A 17850-nucleotide genomic window follows, 5' to 3' on the forward strand; every position below is an offset into this window, starting at 1 on the left:
CCTTGATCTTGTTACTCTTGGAGGTTGGAGACTCCTAGGCGGTAGGAGTTCTTCGGTGAGGAATCAAACCATTGTGATTACCCCTAGAAAGCTTGTGACGGTTTGGAGACCATCCCAAGGTCTACCACTATTGGTTGAGAATCGCCTTCGTGGTGATATCTCAAAGAGAGAATAGGGTGAGCCTTCGTGGCGTTGGTGTGCCTTCGTGGTTACACCCACCTCTCCAAACGGTGATGTAGCTTTCCTCCAAGGAAGTGAATATCGGCATACATTCTCGTCTCTCGGAGTTGCGTTATTCCTAACCCTAACTCCCTACTTGTGGTTACTTGTCTCTTAGTCCTTACTTGTATCATTTTGTGCTTGCTTACTCATATACTTGTGGTACTTGTTTACCTTGCTTAGCTCTTAGTATCATACTTGCAATTGGTAGGCTCATCCTCATATTCCGCATTATTGCCTAAAATTGCTAAGTAGGAATTAAAATTTGTAATTGTACCTATTCACCCCCCTCTAGGTCCATCTCGATCCTTTCAACGGTGGGTAAACAAATTATTGTCGAGCAATTGATTGAAAAGCGCAAAGTTATGATGATTGAAAAATAATCCATATGCATTTTAAGGATTCTAATCTGTAGGTGACATTTAGACTGTGTGTTTTCTTATCCCTATGTTTTCAATTTCAGACAATTGAAAGAAGCCTATAAATTAGAATTTTGTGCGATACTCCCAAAACACATTTTAGCGCTTGGCTTATGACCGCATATTAATAAAGTGCGATGTATTTATGTGGTAGTCGGCAAAAATCGCTTCTTCACCTTTGCAAATAAGAAAGCAAAGTATGCACCAAGTAGGCACCACATCAACGAAAGATCATACCAAAATCAGTTAGAGAGACGAAGGTAAACATTTTCCAAAATTCAAGAAAGTATATCTTTTACATAATTTACAGGCCTATAACAAGGCAACCACCCCACATGCGACATGTGAGATGGCAGTGGTCGAGAATACCCTCATGGGTTCATGGCGCCAGTGCCAACAAATGGCCAAGCTCTTTCTCTCTTTCCTCGTTTTTTGTTATGTCTAGTAGACTTTTGGTTTTTGTACGAATACTATCTCAGGTGCAAGAGTCGTGGTACTTCCACGAGTGAAGTTTGGAGCGAATATTGCAAAAATCAACTCCATTAAACTATGTGTGAATCCATTAATCAATAGTGACATGTACTCAGTTTCTGAATTTGTTGGGTTCAACTGAACCCATTAACCATATGTGACTTTGTGCTAGCATTGTTCTAGGCATTTTCTACGGTTATCCAAATTCATGAGATTATGACAACACCCCTTCCGCGGTGCTATTCTGACACAAATGGTCAACGAGGTCATCTTCGCTAGGAGGGGATGTCATAGTATGGTGTGAAGCATAAGTGTACAATGAAATTCCACTACAATAGGTATATGCTGCATTGTGTTGCTTACGTATGGTTGTATTACGACAAGATTATGACATAGCTTTAGGCTAGCTTATAGACAATGAGTGTGGAGTAATTTAATTATTGTCTTTTGGCTCGCCTATGATTGAATCCTTTCTTTGCTTATTATATTATTCTATGATTAATGAGAGAGATTTATTAATCAATCATAATGTCCTTACAAATCATCTGAAAGAAGCTAAAAGTTGTGTGTCAACGCAGCCAACTGTCAAACCCTCAAGTGAATGTTCGCAATATAATTTCACCATAGCCGGCATGGAAATCCATCTTGTAGGAGTCTAATATCTTATAGGCGTGCAAGGATACTAGCCTTCTCAAGCACCAATGCGGACTTGGGGGACCTTCTGAGAAGACAACCCCCCAACCCCCGCGGCCAAATTATGTATAACGATCACTCGCTTGCTACTCCCGAGATGAGGAACGAAGCATCCATAATCAACTCTGGCTAGCCTGCCAGAGAGCTAACCAATGCTTCACTTCGTCTGATTCTGTGCATCCTTGTTCAAACGAGGAGATTGTCCACACCATGTTTTTCTATGAGCTCTTGCTAGTCCACAACATCTGAAGTCCATACCCCGACATAGCTGCTTAGAAAAATCACAAAAATTATTGATTAGGCACTTCCCTTCATGGAAGACGGTATCATTCCTTAGTGCCAGATGTACTACAACATGAACCAGATTTTTGGGCGAGGGATGGGGAGGACGAAATGACACTATAAGACAATAATTCATTTGCTACCTACTACTCTGTTGAATCGTTAAGTTAGGATATTGATATGGGCTTCAAACTATTCCTTTTTAGGATTCAAAATAACACTACAAACCATGTTCAAAGTGAAGTAGATCGTTACAAAAGAAATTTCTATAGTTTCAGACCCTACAAACCGAAAGAAGTCCTACATGAAAAATCGCGAGAATGTAGTCCTACAAATTTCTTATGAAATTTCTTAACCAAAAAAGCCCTAAAAATAACTGGAAAAACGAAAACAACACTATCATAGTATTTATATCTATATACCAATATGAAAAAGCCCGAAGGACCAGATTCAACTAATCCCATTCAATGAACCATGTCAATCAGACGATCTTGATTACTTAAAAAAAACACTCAATATATTTAGAATGCAATTAATATAGTACCAAATATGAATATAGGCGTAAATCATTTTTTCTAGAATAAGCACAAACTTACATATTATATGTTCATAGAATAAAGGTTTAGAAACCCGTCCACTGGTCTATATTATTGTCTTAGAGCTTGAGATACAACGACCACTCCCTAGACCTCCACCTAAGCAAACTTTGGAAGAAACATGAGCTGTCTCCATGAAATAACCCTGTAACTTGCCAAGTCTTCCCCTCCTCCACAATCCTTCCCAAGACGGCTTCAACGAACGGGGAAGATGCATTGCCGAACATGATTTGCATTGCGGTGCTTCACATTTTCCAACTCAACAACAACACAAAAGAGTATGTAGGTCTTTCCTTGGGGCGGTGATCGTAATGAAACACACCTATGTAGAAGACGATCTGTCTCTAGAGTGGACCATTCCGCGTGTCCCTGGGCAGTGACAACTGGGTGCCAAATGACATGTGCAAAGACGCAGACTACTAGCAGATGATCGATGGTTTTTGACATCTGAAACAAAGAAGGGCACACGTCTTGATGCGGTAATCCACGTTGGGGCATCCTGTCGGAAGTCCAGCATTGGTTCTTGTAGATTAGCCAAGCAAACAACCTACATCGTAACGCGCTCGACAGTCCCAGACGATCTTGGCTGCCAAGTCATGCTCTCGACCAAAGAAATGGCTTGCGTAGCAGATATGATTGAGAAATCACTCGGCCTCCCAAGCCCAACACTAATCACATAATTAACATATAATTAATGTTCTATCTAATATTTTTTTAGGATATTCTATCTAATATCAAGATGCAATTAATATTCTGCTAAATATCAACATGCATAGCATGGTGGCAAGTTTTTCTTTTTTCAGAACACGTCTCCTCGTATCTTAAAAAAAGAAACACGTCTCCTGGAGACGGAGTACCCTGTCCTGGCAGTGGCAGTCCTATCTCCCTCCTCCCGGGCTCCCCCTCGTCTCTCGGGCCGGTCCCCAAACTCGAACATGATGCAGCCGATGCGGCGCCAAGGCCGCGCCTCCCCCCTCCTCTGCCTCTCCGCCGCCATCCTCGCGGCCGCTCTGCTCCCCGGCGCCGCCGTCGCAGACGGCGTCACGCCTTCCGAGGCGCGCCTGCTACGCGACGAGGTACCCCGCCCCTCCCTCAGATCCGCCGCTCCTAGCCGCAGCCCGTCCTAGCTTAGTATAGCTAGTTCCGTGATTCCATTACAGTTCGGCTCCCTGTGGCTTGCTGAATGGTGTCGTTTGCTTCAGTTCGATTGCTAGCTGGTTTGGTAATCTGGTGCTAGGCTCCTCGGATCGACCACCTTACTTGGTTTGACTAGTTAAATTGTTAGATTCATGGCTTTTGCCGCACCCTACAGTTTATTCATGGAAAAATTGTTAATTCCTGGCTTCCGTCGCACCCACTGTTTGTTCCAGGAGAACGTGTGTTGTAGGAATCGACTTTCAAGAGTTCACTACTTGGGGCGGAGTAAACCACATGAAACCACCATATTTGAGAGCTGTATCATATGACCGTCACTTTTGGTCTTTTCATGCCTGATGTGAGATGCCATAAGGCACTGTTATTGTTCCTGTCAGCGCGCATTTTTTTGGAGATTCATCAGTATTGCTGGAACCTTTATCATTGTTCGATTGTGCTTGTGAGCATGTCTGCTATTTAAGCTTACTAGCAAACGTGCCCGTGCGATGCACTGGGAGAGATAATTGGCGCGTCTTTCAAAATGTCCATCAGCACGGCATGACAACATTCGAACGGTGCCACCCGGAGGCAGGGAGGTGTCCACCAAAACGTCCACCAGCGCAACACGACAACACCCAAATGGTGACACCCGACGGTAGTAGGAGTTCGCACGCCGAGGTCTAGCAGAGATGTATATTGACGACGCATTATTAATTGCATGTCCACTGAGACCTTCCCACAATGTTGTGGCCATTATCAGGTCTTTATCTTTTTTTTATTGGCATGTGCAACCACGTATCACAATTTGTGGAGCTAATTTCTTCATCGGGTCCTTTTATTTTTTGTTGGCATGTGCAGCCACGCATCACAGTTTGTGGAGTTAATTTCTTCATCTGTTTTTTTTTATTGGCAATGTGCAGCCACACATTACAATTTTGGAGTTAATTTCTCCATCAGGTCTTTCTTTCTTTTCTATTTCACCATCGTGTCTTTATTTCTTTTCTTTCATTGGCCTGTGCAGCCACGCATCACAATTTGTGGACTTCATTGGGCATCACAATTTGTGGAGTTAATTTCTCCTTCGGGTCTTTCTTTCTTCCCTTTTCCTTTGTTCCTAGAATAAATGAGCCACACTTTACCCTCTTATCTAGGTGGCTTGCTGATGTTGACGTAACTCATCGTTGTATATAAATTGGTGAAGTTTTATGTACAGGAGCGAGGTGGTATTATTTAATTTTCTAATGAACCAGCTCTCTACCACGAGCATTAGCTGGCTCAGGTAGCTGCAGCGGTTAGGATAGGAGGCAAGTTCGTGAGTTCGAACCCCACCCGCAACGATTTTTTTGCTACTTCCGTGCTATCCCAGCTACCAACTCGGTCGATGTGAAAACTGCGCGCGGCCCAGGGGCCAGCTGTGGATAGATCGACGTGCATGTATATGGCGAAGCGAGCGGACGAAACAAAAATAGAAAATGAAAGTGGACGAAACCAGTATGGCGGACAAATAAATGTAAGAAAATTTGGTACCAAACCAAGAATATCACCTCCCTTTATTAGTAGGTATGGATATAGATATAGATTTGAGTGAAAAAAAAGACCACAGCTCAGTTTTGGATTTGGCATTCCCGATACACACTGGCACATGCTATTAGTTATAAAGATTGTGTCATCAGAGGTACCGTTTAGGACTTGAAGCAACTGTCCCTACACCCTATCCCAATTACAAATTACAAAGGCACTCTTGTGAGCATGTCCATTGAATTTTACTGGACGGATCATTTTATGAATTTCACTGGACCACACCATTTTTGGGCCTCAAGTTGCCTCAACTTTCTGGTGCTTTTGAGGTTGCCTTGTTTTGAGAAAAAGACTTCACTTTCTTTTTTCCATGCCTTCTTAAATTTATCTTGTAATGAAGCATTTCTGGGGTAAGGCTCTGAATTCTTTGTGCCTTGTGCGAGGCACATTCTGATGATGTTCCCAATGGCAGGATATGGGGTATAATCCAAGTTATAGCTCATTTTTTACGAGTTGCAGCTTAGGCCAGTTCAGTTATCTGATTTATCCAGGATTCCAAGTATATGTCTTACTCTTGTACTCAACCAAGATAACATCGCGTATTAACTTGTTAACCGATCATGTTTGTAACAGTATATTACCTTGGCCGGCAGTAGTGGCAATAACTCGAGAGTCTCTAAATGGCACTAGTAAATGTCCACGTGCAATGCACGTTGATATTAGGAGAAAATTAATGCACATCAATACTGATAGGTAGTATATAGTTAGGTGTTAATTATGTGATTAGCACATGCGTTGATATTTGGTATAATATTATTTGCACGCCAAACATGTTGAAAGCTCACCATTGGAGCAATCTAGGTTGTTGGATTGACATGGTTTGATGGCCGTGATGAATTGGATCTGCCCGTTTGGGTGGTATAGATAAGAACAAGCTAGCATAGTTTTTAATGCCCTGTATTGACCTAAACTTTGTTGAAATGCTAACAGAGAGAAGTATATATTTTTATGCAGGTGAAAGATATGTTTTATCATGCATTTGATGGGTACATGCAACATGCTTTTCCACTTGATGAGTTGCGACCGTTGAGTTGTCAAGGGGAAGACTCCCTTGGTGGTTATGCACTTACTCTTGTAAGAACTAGCAAACTGGTTCCTCACTATTTTTGCAAACATCTGTTACGTTAGTGGATTATCATTAATCACGAACAAACATTGTTGAACAGATCGACTCTTTGGATACTCTGGCTTTACTAGGTGATAAGGAGAGATTTGCTGCTGGTGTGGAGTGGGTTGGTAAGAACGTCCGCTTTGATATCGTAAGTAAACATGAGTGACATTTAGTGAATCTGGTTTCACTAATTACAGATCTAACTAAATGCATTTTATTCTTTGCTTGTTAGTTTCTGAGTTAAGAAAATGCATCCAGTAAATAGCAAAGAAAATGAAGTACTCTCATATCTTAATTTCTGCTGGGCAGCGAAACAACTGCTTGCTGATTAAATTATTATTATCTCAATGAATTTGTTGATCTACTCCGCAAATGATGACATGAAGTAGCAATACCCTTTTTGGAGCCTTGCATTCTGATTATGTAAAACATATCAGTGTGCTGTGAAGTAGCATGCCCTTTTTGGGGCATTGCAATTTGATTATGAAAAACATACCATATCTATTATGTAGGTACCCCGTTAATTCGTTATATTTGATTGTTCTACTTTTACTTAGCGTACTTGTTTTTTCGTCTGAATTTCAGCATGTACAAATCAGAATGTTTCTTCCTTATGGCATTTATGATTCTGTTTATTAACACTTGATTGTTGTTTAGAACTCACACCATTTGAGTAATCATGTTTCCTCTGTGCATGCAGAACAAAACTGTCTCAGTTTTTGAAACCAATATACGTATACTTGGGGGTCTGTTATCAGCTCACCTGATTGCCAGTGACTATGCCACTGTATGTCTACTCGATCCTATCTCATCTTTGCTGTGACTGTTTATGTTCTTACCTATTCCCTGATAACATCACTTTTAGTATGACATGAAAAGTATACACTTATAGATATAAACTATAATATATACTTTAGTACAGCATAAAAATCTTACTGAAGCAGCAGCTGTGGTGCAAAACAAAGCTACTAATGTAAGACCATTTTTTTGAACTGAAATTTGCAAGACCATATTGATAATATGTATGCCTACTTTTGACACCAAACTGTAACTTATTACTTGGGAATAACCATGCGGAGTATTTTAGTTTTAGTCCCTCTAGACCATCTGTATCCCAGTTTCAACACTTCTGTTTTTTGTTTGAGATTATTTTGTAATATTACAATGGCTGAATGTGATGCATTAAGTAATAGGCGTGGTCACGTGTCAGTTTTTTTCTTTAGTTTGCCACGTTTCACTAAAAGCACCCACATGTAAGGAAGAAAATGTTTTCATTAAAAAGAAAAATAACCCACTGTAAAAAGAGGAGAAAGTGACCAAAGAACGCCTCATCATACTAAACTCTGTTCACCTTATTTGTTCAACTATCAAGTGTGCAGAGTCAATACGATATGAAACCAGTAAAAATGTAACAAGGTTAGATAATGCTTCCACTTTAACTTTCTCAGTCTGAACTACAAAAGTGTGACCATAAATGGATACATATTTCTAAGTGTTGGAGCACAAAGAAGCATGACAGCGTGTGAAACATGCCTTGTGGAGAAAGTATATATACAACTTCTTTTTGTCATCACATGCATGGCTTCAAGTGCTGCGATCTACCAATAAATATCTGCATCAGTTTGAATGACTGAAATTTTACTTATTTTATTTTGTTTTGCAAAAAAACTGAACATAGATATGGCTCAAGTATTCCAGTATTAACTATTCATTGACAGGGTATGAAGATCGAGTCTTATGATGATCAGTTACTTCATTTGTCCGTTGACTTGGCCCAGAGGTTGTTACCTGCATTTGACACTCCTACAGGTTCACTACTTTGTCTATTTGTATCTTTTTGTAATGGAATATGTTATGTATCCCATCAGTACACCAGACATTGGATTATTTTTCACTGGCCAGGGTGGTGGTACTAGACCTAATTACAAGGGAAATCATGTTCATTTTAACAATACGCACTCACATACATGTGAAAACACATGGAAGGCACACATAATGCGAGCATGCACACACACTTCACAAATTTATAAAAAGGAAAATATCTTATATGTGACTTGGCAACATGCTGGATTTGCCATTGGAGTTTGGCTGTTGTTGAACCGGTTTCACCGCATCACTGGTGTTTAATGCCACTTTCGATGGCCACAGGTAGAAACATATACCAAATTGGTTTGGATAAGAAATTTCCCCTTGCATCTCTCGCTCACTCATTTATCATGCAACAACAACAACAACAACAACAACAAAGCCTTTAGTCCCAAACAAGTTGGGGTAGGCTAGAGGTGAAACCCATAAGATCCCGCAACCAACTCATGGCTTTGGCACATGGATAGCAAGCTTCCACGCACCCCTGTCCATAGCTCGCTCTTTGGTGATACTCCAATCCTTCATGTCTCTCTTAACGGACTCCTCCCATGTCAAATTCGGTCTACCCCGCCCTCTCTTGACATTCTCCACACGCTTTAGCCGTCCGCTATGCACTGGAGCTTCTAGAGGCCTCTGCGCTGAATATGCCCAAACCATCTCAGACGATGTTGGACAAGCTTCTCTTCAATTGGTGCTACCCCAACTCTATCTCGTATATCATCATTTCGGATTCGATCCTTCCTCGTGCGGCCACACATCCATCTCAACATACGCATCTCCGCCACACCTAACTGTTGAACATGTCGCCTTTTAGTCGGCCAACACTCGGCGCCATACAACATTGCGGGTCGAACCGCCGTCCTGTAGAACTTGCCTTTTAGCTTTTGTGGCACTCTCTTGTCACAGAGAATGCCAGAAGCTTGGCACCACTTCATCCATCCGGCTTTGATTCGATGGTTCACATCTTCATCAATACCCCCATCCTCCTGCAGCATTGACCCCAAAAACCGAAAGGTGTCCTTCTGGGGTACCACCTGGCCATCAAGGCTAACCTCCTCCTCACACCTAGTAGTACTGAAACCGCACATCATGTACTCGGTTTTAGTTCTACTAAGCCTAAACCCTTTCGATTCCAAGGTTTGTCTCCATAACTCTAACTTCCTATGTACCCCCGCCCGACCATCGTCAACTAGCACCACATCATCCGCAAAGAGCATACACCATGGGATATCTCCTTGTATATCCCTTGTGACCTCATCCATCACTAATGCAAAAAGATAAGGGCTCAAAGCTGACCCCTGATGCAGTCCTATCTTAATCGGGAAGTCATTAGTGTCGACATCACTTGTTCAAACACTTGTCACAGCATTATCGTACTTGTCCTTGGTGAGGGTAATGTACTTTGCTGGGACTTTGTGTTTCTCCAAGGCCCACCACATGACATTCCGCGATATCTTATCATAGGCCTTCTCCAAGTCAATGAACACCATATGCAAGTCCTTCTTTGCTCCCTATATCTCTCCATAAGTTGTCGTACCAAGAAAATGGCTTCCATGGTCGACCTCCCAGGCATGAAACCAAACTGATTTTTGGTCACGCTTGTCATTCTTCTTAAGCGGTGCTCAATGACTCTCTCCCATAGCTTCATTGTATGGCTCATCAGCTTAATTCCACGGTAATTAGTACAACTCTGAACATCCCCCTTGTTCTTGAAGATTGGTACTAATATACTCCGTCTCCATTCTTCTGGCATCTTGTTTGCCCGAAAAATGAGGTTGAAAAGCTTGGTTAGCCATACTATCGCTATGTCCCCGAGACCTTTCCACACCTCAATGGGGATACAATCAGGGCCCATTGCCTTGCCTCCTTTCATCCTTTTTAAAGCCTCCTTGACCTCGGACTCCTGGATTCGCCGCACAAAACGCATGCTGGTCTCATCAAAGGAGTCGTCCAATTCAATGGTAGAACTCTCATTCTCCCCATTGAACAACTTGTCGAAGTACTCCCGCCATCTATGCTTAATCTCCTCGTCCTTCACCAAGAGTTGGCCTGCCCCGTCCTTGATGCATTTGACTTGGCCAATATCCCTTGTCTTCCTCTCTCGGATCTTGGCCATCTTATAGATGTCCCTTTCGCCTTCCTTCGTGCCTAACCGTTGGTAGAGGTCCTCGTATGCCCGACCCCTTGCTTCACCAACAGCTCGCTTTGCAGCCTTCTTCGCCATCTTGTACTTCTCTATGTTGTCTGCACTCCTATCCAGGTATAGGCGTCTGAAGCAATCTTTCTTCTCTTTAATCGCCTTCTGGACATCGTCATTCCACCACCAGGTATCCTTATCTTCGCTTCTCCTTCCCCTAGACACTCCAAACTCCTCCGAGGCCACCTTACGAATGCAAGTCACTCATTTATGATTGATTTAACAAAAAGGCTTTTCAAGTTTCTTAGTTTTTATTGTGTTCTGATTTCCTATTGTTTGCCTAACTAGTGCAATTTGTCTTGTAGGTATTCCATTTGGATCTGTTAATTTATTGTATGGAGTCGATGATGATGAAAGCAAGGCAAGCTTCTTTCTTCTTCCCTTTTGCTGGCTGTAAAGTTTTGCAAAGAGAAACGTCTCTAGAATCATGTTAATTACCGATAATGTTGAGATTTGCTGAGAGTTCCAAAATGCTTATGCATTTTGCTTCAGTAATTTTGGAATGGTTATTCTACTGATTTTGTAACCATTAAACATATTACCTGAGTGTCATCTAATCCTCTATATCACTTTTGAATTTCCTCTGCTCATGTTCAGTAATTTTTGACGATAAATACCATCACATATGTCCTGCTTAATCTCTCGTATTCATGCTTGTAACTAGCGCGAGCAAGTTACCTGGCTATTAAGTGGACATGAACATACATTAGATTTGTTGTTGACATCTGGATGTTACTCCAGATAACATCGACGGCTGGTGGCGGCACTTTGACATTGGAGTTCGGTGTCTTGAGTCGGTTGACTAATAACACTGGTCAGTATTGGCAATATGAATCAGTGTTGCGCTTTGATCTTGTAGTATCGCTTTCTTATTGTTAGTGCATTATATCATTCTTTGTTAAATTTGCTACTCCTCCTATCGCAGTTTTTGAGCAAGTTGCAAAAAATTCAGTGCGTGGGATATGGGCACGCAGGTCGAAACTCAACCTTGTCGGTGCCCATATAAATGTCTTTACTGGTGAATGGACACAAAAGGTATTAATTGTTGTCCTCGTATGACACTTTTTGAGCCACCAAATGTATTTTTCTGCACTCTCTTGCCGTACAACTCTTTGGTGTACAAGAAGCTAGCTCATGGCATTTCTGTAGGCATGCACCACTGTCTGGGATAAATACCATGTCCCATGCTACTCACTATGTCTATTTATTAAATTGATACTGGTCACGCCAGTGGAGTGGAAACATGTTTGTTCTGCGTTGTATCGTCGCTTTTGCTTGTCTGGGGGCCGTGCTAACAATACCAAAATAATTACTTTCAATTTTTTCCCTTTGCATTCTTAGTTTCTGAAGAGATTCACCATTACCATCATGCAGGATGCAGGAATCGGCACAAGCATCGACTCGTTCTACGAATATGTTCTGAAGGTGTCCAAAACTCTAAATAATATAGAACATAGATATTTGTTTTTTGGAAAAAGTATTGTACGATCGAATGTAATAAGATAGGTGTGCCAGATATTTTTGAATAATCCTTGATACATGTTTATTCTATAGCTTGACAAAAACCCTGCTCATCATCTAGTTGGTTCTCTCTTAATCTATTTCTTGACCTCCCTACCATGGATTTTAATAGTTATTATTTTGTATCAACAGGCATATTTATTGTTCGGAGATGAAGAATACTTGTATGTATTTCAAGAGGCTTACAAGGCTGCCATGCACTACCTCCACCATGATCCTTGGTAAAAATGCTATTACTACTTTTTAAATCGTATTCAACACTGTTAAGTCCCAGTATCATGTCATTGTTTGAGGATATTTGGTCATTTTGCAAGGTTGTATTTTTTAAAGGTCAAAGTTGGAATTTGATCTCTATAACATGAAACTGTAACGTACAACTACATAAGTTCAATCATGTTTTTCTTGCTCAGCATATACGGTCAGATAGTTTATGTTTTCATGCTATTGTAAGTTTTTCAGCTGTTTCCTGTTGAATGTTCAAGTTTGATGTCTAATTTTCAAAATTCCATGTTAGGTATATTGAGGTAAATATGAATTCTGGTGCTACTGTTTGGCCACTATTCAATAGTCTGCAGGCATTCTGGCCAGGACTTCAGGTTTGGGTTCTTCATATATCAGAACATATACCAGCTCTGCAGCACATATTTTAGATAATTGCTTATGCTACTTAGATTTAAGGTTTTAGCTGGAGATGTCGATCCTGCCATTCGAACACATGCTGCCTTCTTTAGCGTCTGGCAAAAATATGGGTTCACTCCAGAAGGGTTTAATCTTGCTACATCCACTGTTCAGGTAATGGAGTAACTGAATAAATTTTATACGTTTATGGGTTAATAATTTTTGGTCCTCAAATCTTCTGGCCGGATACACCGCAAGCCTTGAACTTCAAATGGAATTATCAACTCTAAAAGACAAATATGGTCGTAGCAAAACTGTATGAAATGAGAGTATTTACCACTTTCTTATTTTCACCATTTCATATGTTCCAATGTTTCATAGAACGGACAAAGGAGCTACCCGCTGCGGCCTGAGTTGATTGAAAGCACATATTGGCTATTCAAGGCTACCAGAGATTATAGGTGTGTTTCTTTGCAAGTAAGATATAGTTTGTTCTTGTGTAAACAGACCAATCTTTTAGATTCAGTTGCTCTTACCACTTGAAGGGACATGAGACCTGAGTGAAGCTTTTCATGTATGATTCTTTTATGTGATGCTGATGTCGACAAAAGAAGTGTTCACCTTCGCTAATACTGATGGGAACCAGTTGATTTTTAGTTAAGTGCAAAACTATAACTTTGTTACCATGAAAAATTTGCAGGTACCTTGATGTTGGAAGGGATATACTAGCAAGCCTTCAATATGCTGCTAAATGTCCTTGCGGCTACTGCCACATTTCAGATGTGGAAACCCACAAGCAGGATGACCACATGGAGAGTTTTTTCCTTGCAGAAACGGCAAGTAATTTTATATCAAAATATGCAGTATATTCTTTGCCGATGAAATGCTGGCATGATTTTTTTCGTGGACCAGCGCCACACATCACCTAGATCAGTTTGTTACAAATGAGATTAGCATGCGTATGGGTAACTACTTAGTACTTCCTCTGTAAAGAAATATAAGAGCGTTTAGATCACTAAAGTAGTGATCTAAATGCTCTTATATTTCTTCACCAGTTCTAAACATTTAGTCATTTTTCTTGTAGGGTATCTTAGTCTACTAACACGAGAGTGAACCATAAACTTCAAAACAATCTCTTCTCTAGACCCTAACATTTATGATTAGATCTGGCGAACTACGAAATATAATCATCTACTTTGTCTCCTAAAATTTATGTGCATGTTATATTTCCTCGGGCCCTTCTCCCGAATCATAATATGTATGAATGCTTGACATGAATTAAAAAACAGTCATTTCATGTCTTTCATGTCTGTACCAGTTAAATCTAACTACGAACACATTGCAGGTAAAATATCTCTGGCTTCTTTTTGATTTAGCTGTAGGCCCTGATAACATTGTTGAAAATGGGCCATATAAGTAAGTACGACTCTGTGGAGTTATTGAGTTCAGTTGCTTATTCAGATGTAACATTCCAACTTACCATGTATCGTTGACTCTGCAGATACATATTCAGCACAGAAGGCCATTTATTACCTGCTACTCCCGAAATAACCTTGGTAGATGAGCATTGCCTTCATTTTGGAGACCGTGGCTACAGCAGTGGTGATGGTTCCAGTATACAGCAAAGTGCTAACTGTGCCCAGTTTGATGAAAGACGGACTGTTTCCAGTCAAAATTCATTGTCCAATGTTTTGTTCACAACAAGAAGTTACATCAAGGTATGCTCTACTGCATTTCTGATTAACTTTTCTTAGGCACCTTCTCTGCCCTGCAGAAAGAAAATGGACGATAATGGAGCATGTTTAAATTGAATCTGCTATAATGATATATTAATTGTTTGCATGGAGCATATTTAATTGTGTTATTAACGTCCCACTTGTTACCGGTCCTTCACTAGGTGAGGAAAGATGAGATTGAACAGTGGAATGTATATTTTGTCTGAGTAGTTTAGGAGTGGACTTTGGAATGCCATGCATGGTTTCCGTGTTAATCTGGTGTTGCGTTCGAGTGTTCAATATGTAAGAACTAAAGATGGTCGGCCTTATTTTATGGTTTATTATGGTACTTGTGCTATTCTACAGGAATACCACACTTACCAAGCGGATCTTTTAAGATCTTTTGTCACTTCGATCTAGTATACATGTTGGTTTGAAGTTGAAGGTGCGTTTTTCTTCGCTGACTGCAATATTTCTTTTTGCTAGGGAGTTTGTCCAGGATTGAGTCATGCACAGAAACTTGGCATATCATACCATGACGAACAGGATAACACGCAGAATTCTAGAAGTCATGAGCACCCCGATGAATCTTATGCGGACCAATCCAGTGTCCAGATTCAATCAAGTTCTGTAATATTGATCTCTCATCCAGCCACAAGCCCTCCTGACGAGCCTTTGAAAACCAGTTCAAGAGCTCAACACCTTGAAAATATTGTGGTAACAGGCGATTCTGAGCCAATAGAAGTTACTGATGCTACTGGTGGCTCGTCCGAAGGAAACACTGAATTTTTTTCCGAAGACACCTTAAGCATCTCTGAACAGATAGAAGTTACTGCTGAAGAGATTGCATCTCAGGACGATCATATTGAAGATAGTACCAGCTGACCATTAGAGTAGGCACCAGTTCTTCCACCTAACTTGGAGCACCTTGAGAATCAACATTCGTTAACAGATTTTGTTGTAGATCAAAAAGGTATATTCTGTTGCAGTGATCCGATATATGTTCAGTTATATGGTTCTGATCAAATAGCTGATGTAAAGTTATGTACACTAGAAGCAAAGGACCCATATGGCCAAAATGGCACATACCATCACAGATCAGCAATTTTACTGAGAACTCGGGCCTATCTGTGCGTGCGTGAAATTTCCCTTGGATGTTTTATTCATCCAAGTCGCGAGACGGAGAGTCTCCAAGGGGGGCATGCAAACCATCTGACGGCGAAACATCTCTCAGAATGGAAACGCTTAGATACAAATATCCATCTCTGGAATTACATTACACCGATCATGGCGATGCTCGCGAGCGGATTACATGAGACGACGAGAAGACTATGGCTTAGAGCGAGAGGCCGCCGGACTCCTCGTCCTCGTCGAGGCCGGAGGTGTAGACGGTGTAGAGCGACCAGATGAGGCCGAAGACGCCCAGGAGGATCCACCCCAGCAGGTTGTTGCTCAGCCCCAGGCTGAGCCCGGTGCCCTCCGTCGACATCCGCTCGTCGACCAGAGCGAGCGCCGGCCCCGCGGACGCGGTCACCGCGCCCGCCGCGGCGAGCAGGGACGCGCCGGCCCCGCGGACGGCGGCCGCCGGGGTCGCCTCCTTGGCGTCCTTGGAGTAGCTGCACCTCACCCTCTCGCTCCTCGTCCTCAGCTGGGGCAGACCTGCACGGTTAATCGGCATGTCAGCTCATGCTTGGGCTGCACATGGAACACACACACGCTCAGTGGCACGTAGCGGCTACGTACCTAGGGCCTGCGGCCTGGCGATGGCGGCACGGGCGACGACGGTGGTCGCCGCGGCGGCGCTGATGGTAGCCATTTGCTGCTGTGCTTGCGCTGCTTGCCGCCGGCCTGCTGGTGCTGGAGAGTGTGGCTTGCTCGGGTCTTGCTTGGCTAGCGTGTGCTGGTCCGCAGGGTGTTTCCTTAATAAGGCGATGTGTGAAAATATCGACAATAAGCGAGGCCGCGGATCGCTTGGCACCACCAGGATTGGGTGAGGCGGGAGATTGGCTATCCTGTCGTGGCCAATCAGAGCTTGCCGCGTGGACCAGCAGATTCTCCGATGAAAATAAGTGGACGCCTGCACAGCGACTCTAGTTTAGCTGAGTGGTACTGGTATTTCGAGAGGAGAAATCGCATGTTGTAGGAATTTTTGCCATATTGATTAATTAATCGCTTGTTGTCCCGATGCTAATTCTCTAGCCCGGCTATGGGAAGTTTTGGCCCCACTTGTTTCATTTCGATGTATTATATAAAACTTACATATACAGTATGTGCATATAAATTACACTTAGCTTATGGGCTACCCAACTTGCTCAACTTCTTTTAGACGGTCATTGAACTCTTAAATTACGGGCCTGTTTGGTTTGAGGCTAATTTTGACATAGTTTGCCACTCAAATTTTGCTAATCATGTCTAACTTTAGGTTCACAAACTCTTGGCCACACTACGGATTGCCTAAGAAAATATTCTCACGTTTTTGTGCATATGGCATGCCGGGTTTATTTTTCACAAAAAGAATCTTATCTAATATGTGACTTGAACCAAACACCTATTCAATATGCGACAAAGTATGGCTAGGAATCAAACGAAACGACCCCCACATCCTAATTTACTAAACTTGTTTAACTCAGCCACCCAGCTAAACTCCTAATATATTTGGGTCACTAAACTCGTTTATATCTGTCTTTTTAACGGGAACACATTGCATTCCATTAGACAAATGAATTTAACCAAATCGGCGGCCATGCCACGAGGTACATCGTCAAACACAAAGGATGGCTTTGGTGAGTCTCCCAAGCATCAAGGCCCGCTAGCAATCATACGTGCTGGCTTATTAGAAGTTTGTGGACAGAATCGCTATTTGATGAGCCCTAACTGTCATAGAAACATCACCTCGCACAATAGCGTCAGAGAGGTGCCTGGTCAAACAATGTCGAATAGATTGCATGTCGTATACACACAATCATGAAGATGCAGGAGACATTGACAGGTTCAGGGTGTTCTCTGTCAACACAAAATTCAAAGAAGAAAGTAGCTCTTTCAGAGTACAATGGCAAGAACTCGATGCAATCTCAGGTACACCTATAGGCACCAGTGACAATGGCGGCTAGGGTTCAACCCTACACATCAAGTATGCCATACAAGACTCTAGAATAGTTGCTTTATAGCCTTACATATCCAAGAACAAGTAAAGGAGGTGAGCAGGTAGACACAACCAAGTAGTGGTTGTGCCGGAAGCTAAACAATGGCCCGTCGACGAATCTTAACCGTTAGATCAGAGATCGATGTCATCTTGCTCACCCCGCCCCCACAAAGCGGTAAGTGGACGTACGCCAGTAGATCGTAGATGGACGTCTTAGAGTAAACGACAACTCATTTGAACTTAACCGAACTCCATCAGTTGTCATGTTCTTCAGATCAGACTTGGGCC

General features: G+C 42.0%; 2 protein-coding genes across 2 annotated transcripts; one reads left to right on the forward strand and one right to left on the reverse strand.

The window, feature by feature from the left end:
• The first annotated feature begins 3536 nt into the window (after positions 1-3536).
• LOC123079340 (alpha-mannosidase I MNS4) lies at positions 3537-15530 on the forward strand. Its single transcript, XM_044502099.1, has 17 exons — positions 3537-3756; positions 6347-6466; positions 6559-6651; positions 7204-7290; positions 8222-8312; positions 10872-10927; positions 11308-11380; positions 11492-11601; positions 11941-11991; positions 12220-12308; positions 12602-12683; positions 12766-12879; positions 13087-13166; positions 13406-13541; positions 14051-14121; positions 14207-14423; positions 14907-15530. The coding sequence occupies exons 1-17, from the start codon at positions 3616-3618 to the stop codon at positions 15303-15305; spliced, it is 2010 nt and encodes a 669-aa protein (XP_044358034.1). The 5' UTR covers positions 3537-3615; the 3' UTR covers positions 15306-15530.
• Positions 15531-15633: 103 nt separating this feature from the next.
• Positions 15634-16417, reverse strand: LOC123079341 (photosystem II reaction center W protein, chloroplastic). Its single transcript, XM_044502100.1, has 2 exons — positions 16164-16417; positions 15634-16079 (listed from the first exon to the last, which is right to left on the reverse strand). Exons 1-2 carry the CDS (start codon positions 16234-16236, stop codon positions 15757-15759), a joined length of 396 nt encoding a protein of 131 aa, XP_044358035.1. The 5' UTR covers positions 16237-16417; the 3' UTR covers positions 15634-15756.
• Positions 16418-17850: the final 1433 nt, after the last annotated feature.

This window comes from Triticum aestivum, chromosome 3D, assembly GCF_018294505.1.
Source record: "Triticum aestivum cultivar Chinese Spring chromosome 3D, IWGSC CS RefSeq v2.1, whole genome shotgun sequence".
In the NCBI taxonomy this organism is placed as follows: domain Eukaryota; kingdom Viridiplantae; phylum Streptophyta; class Magnoliopsida; order Poales; family Poaceae; genus Triticum; species Triticum aestivum.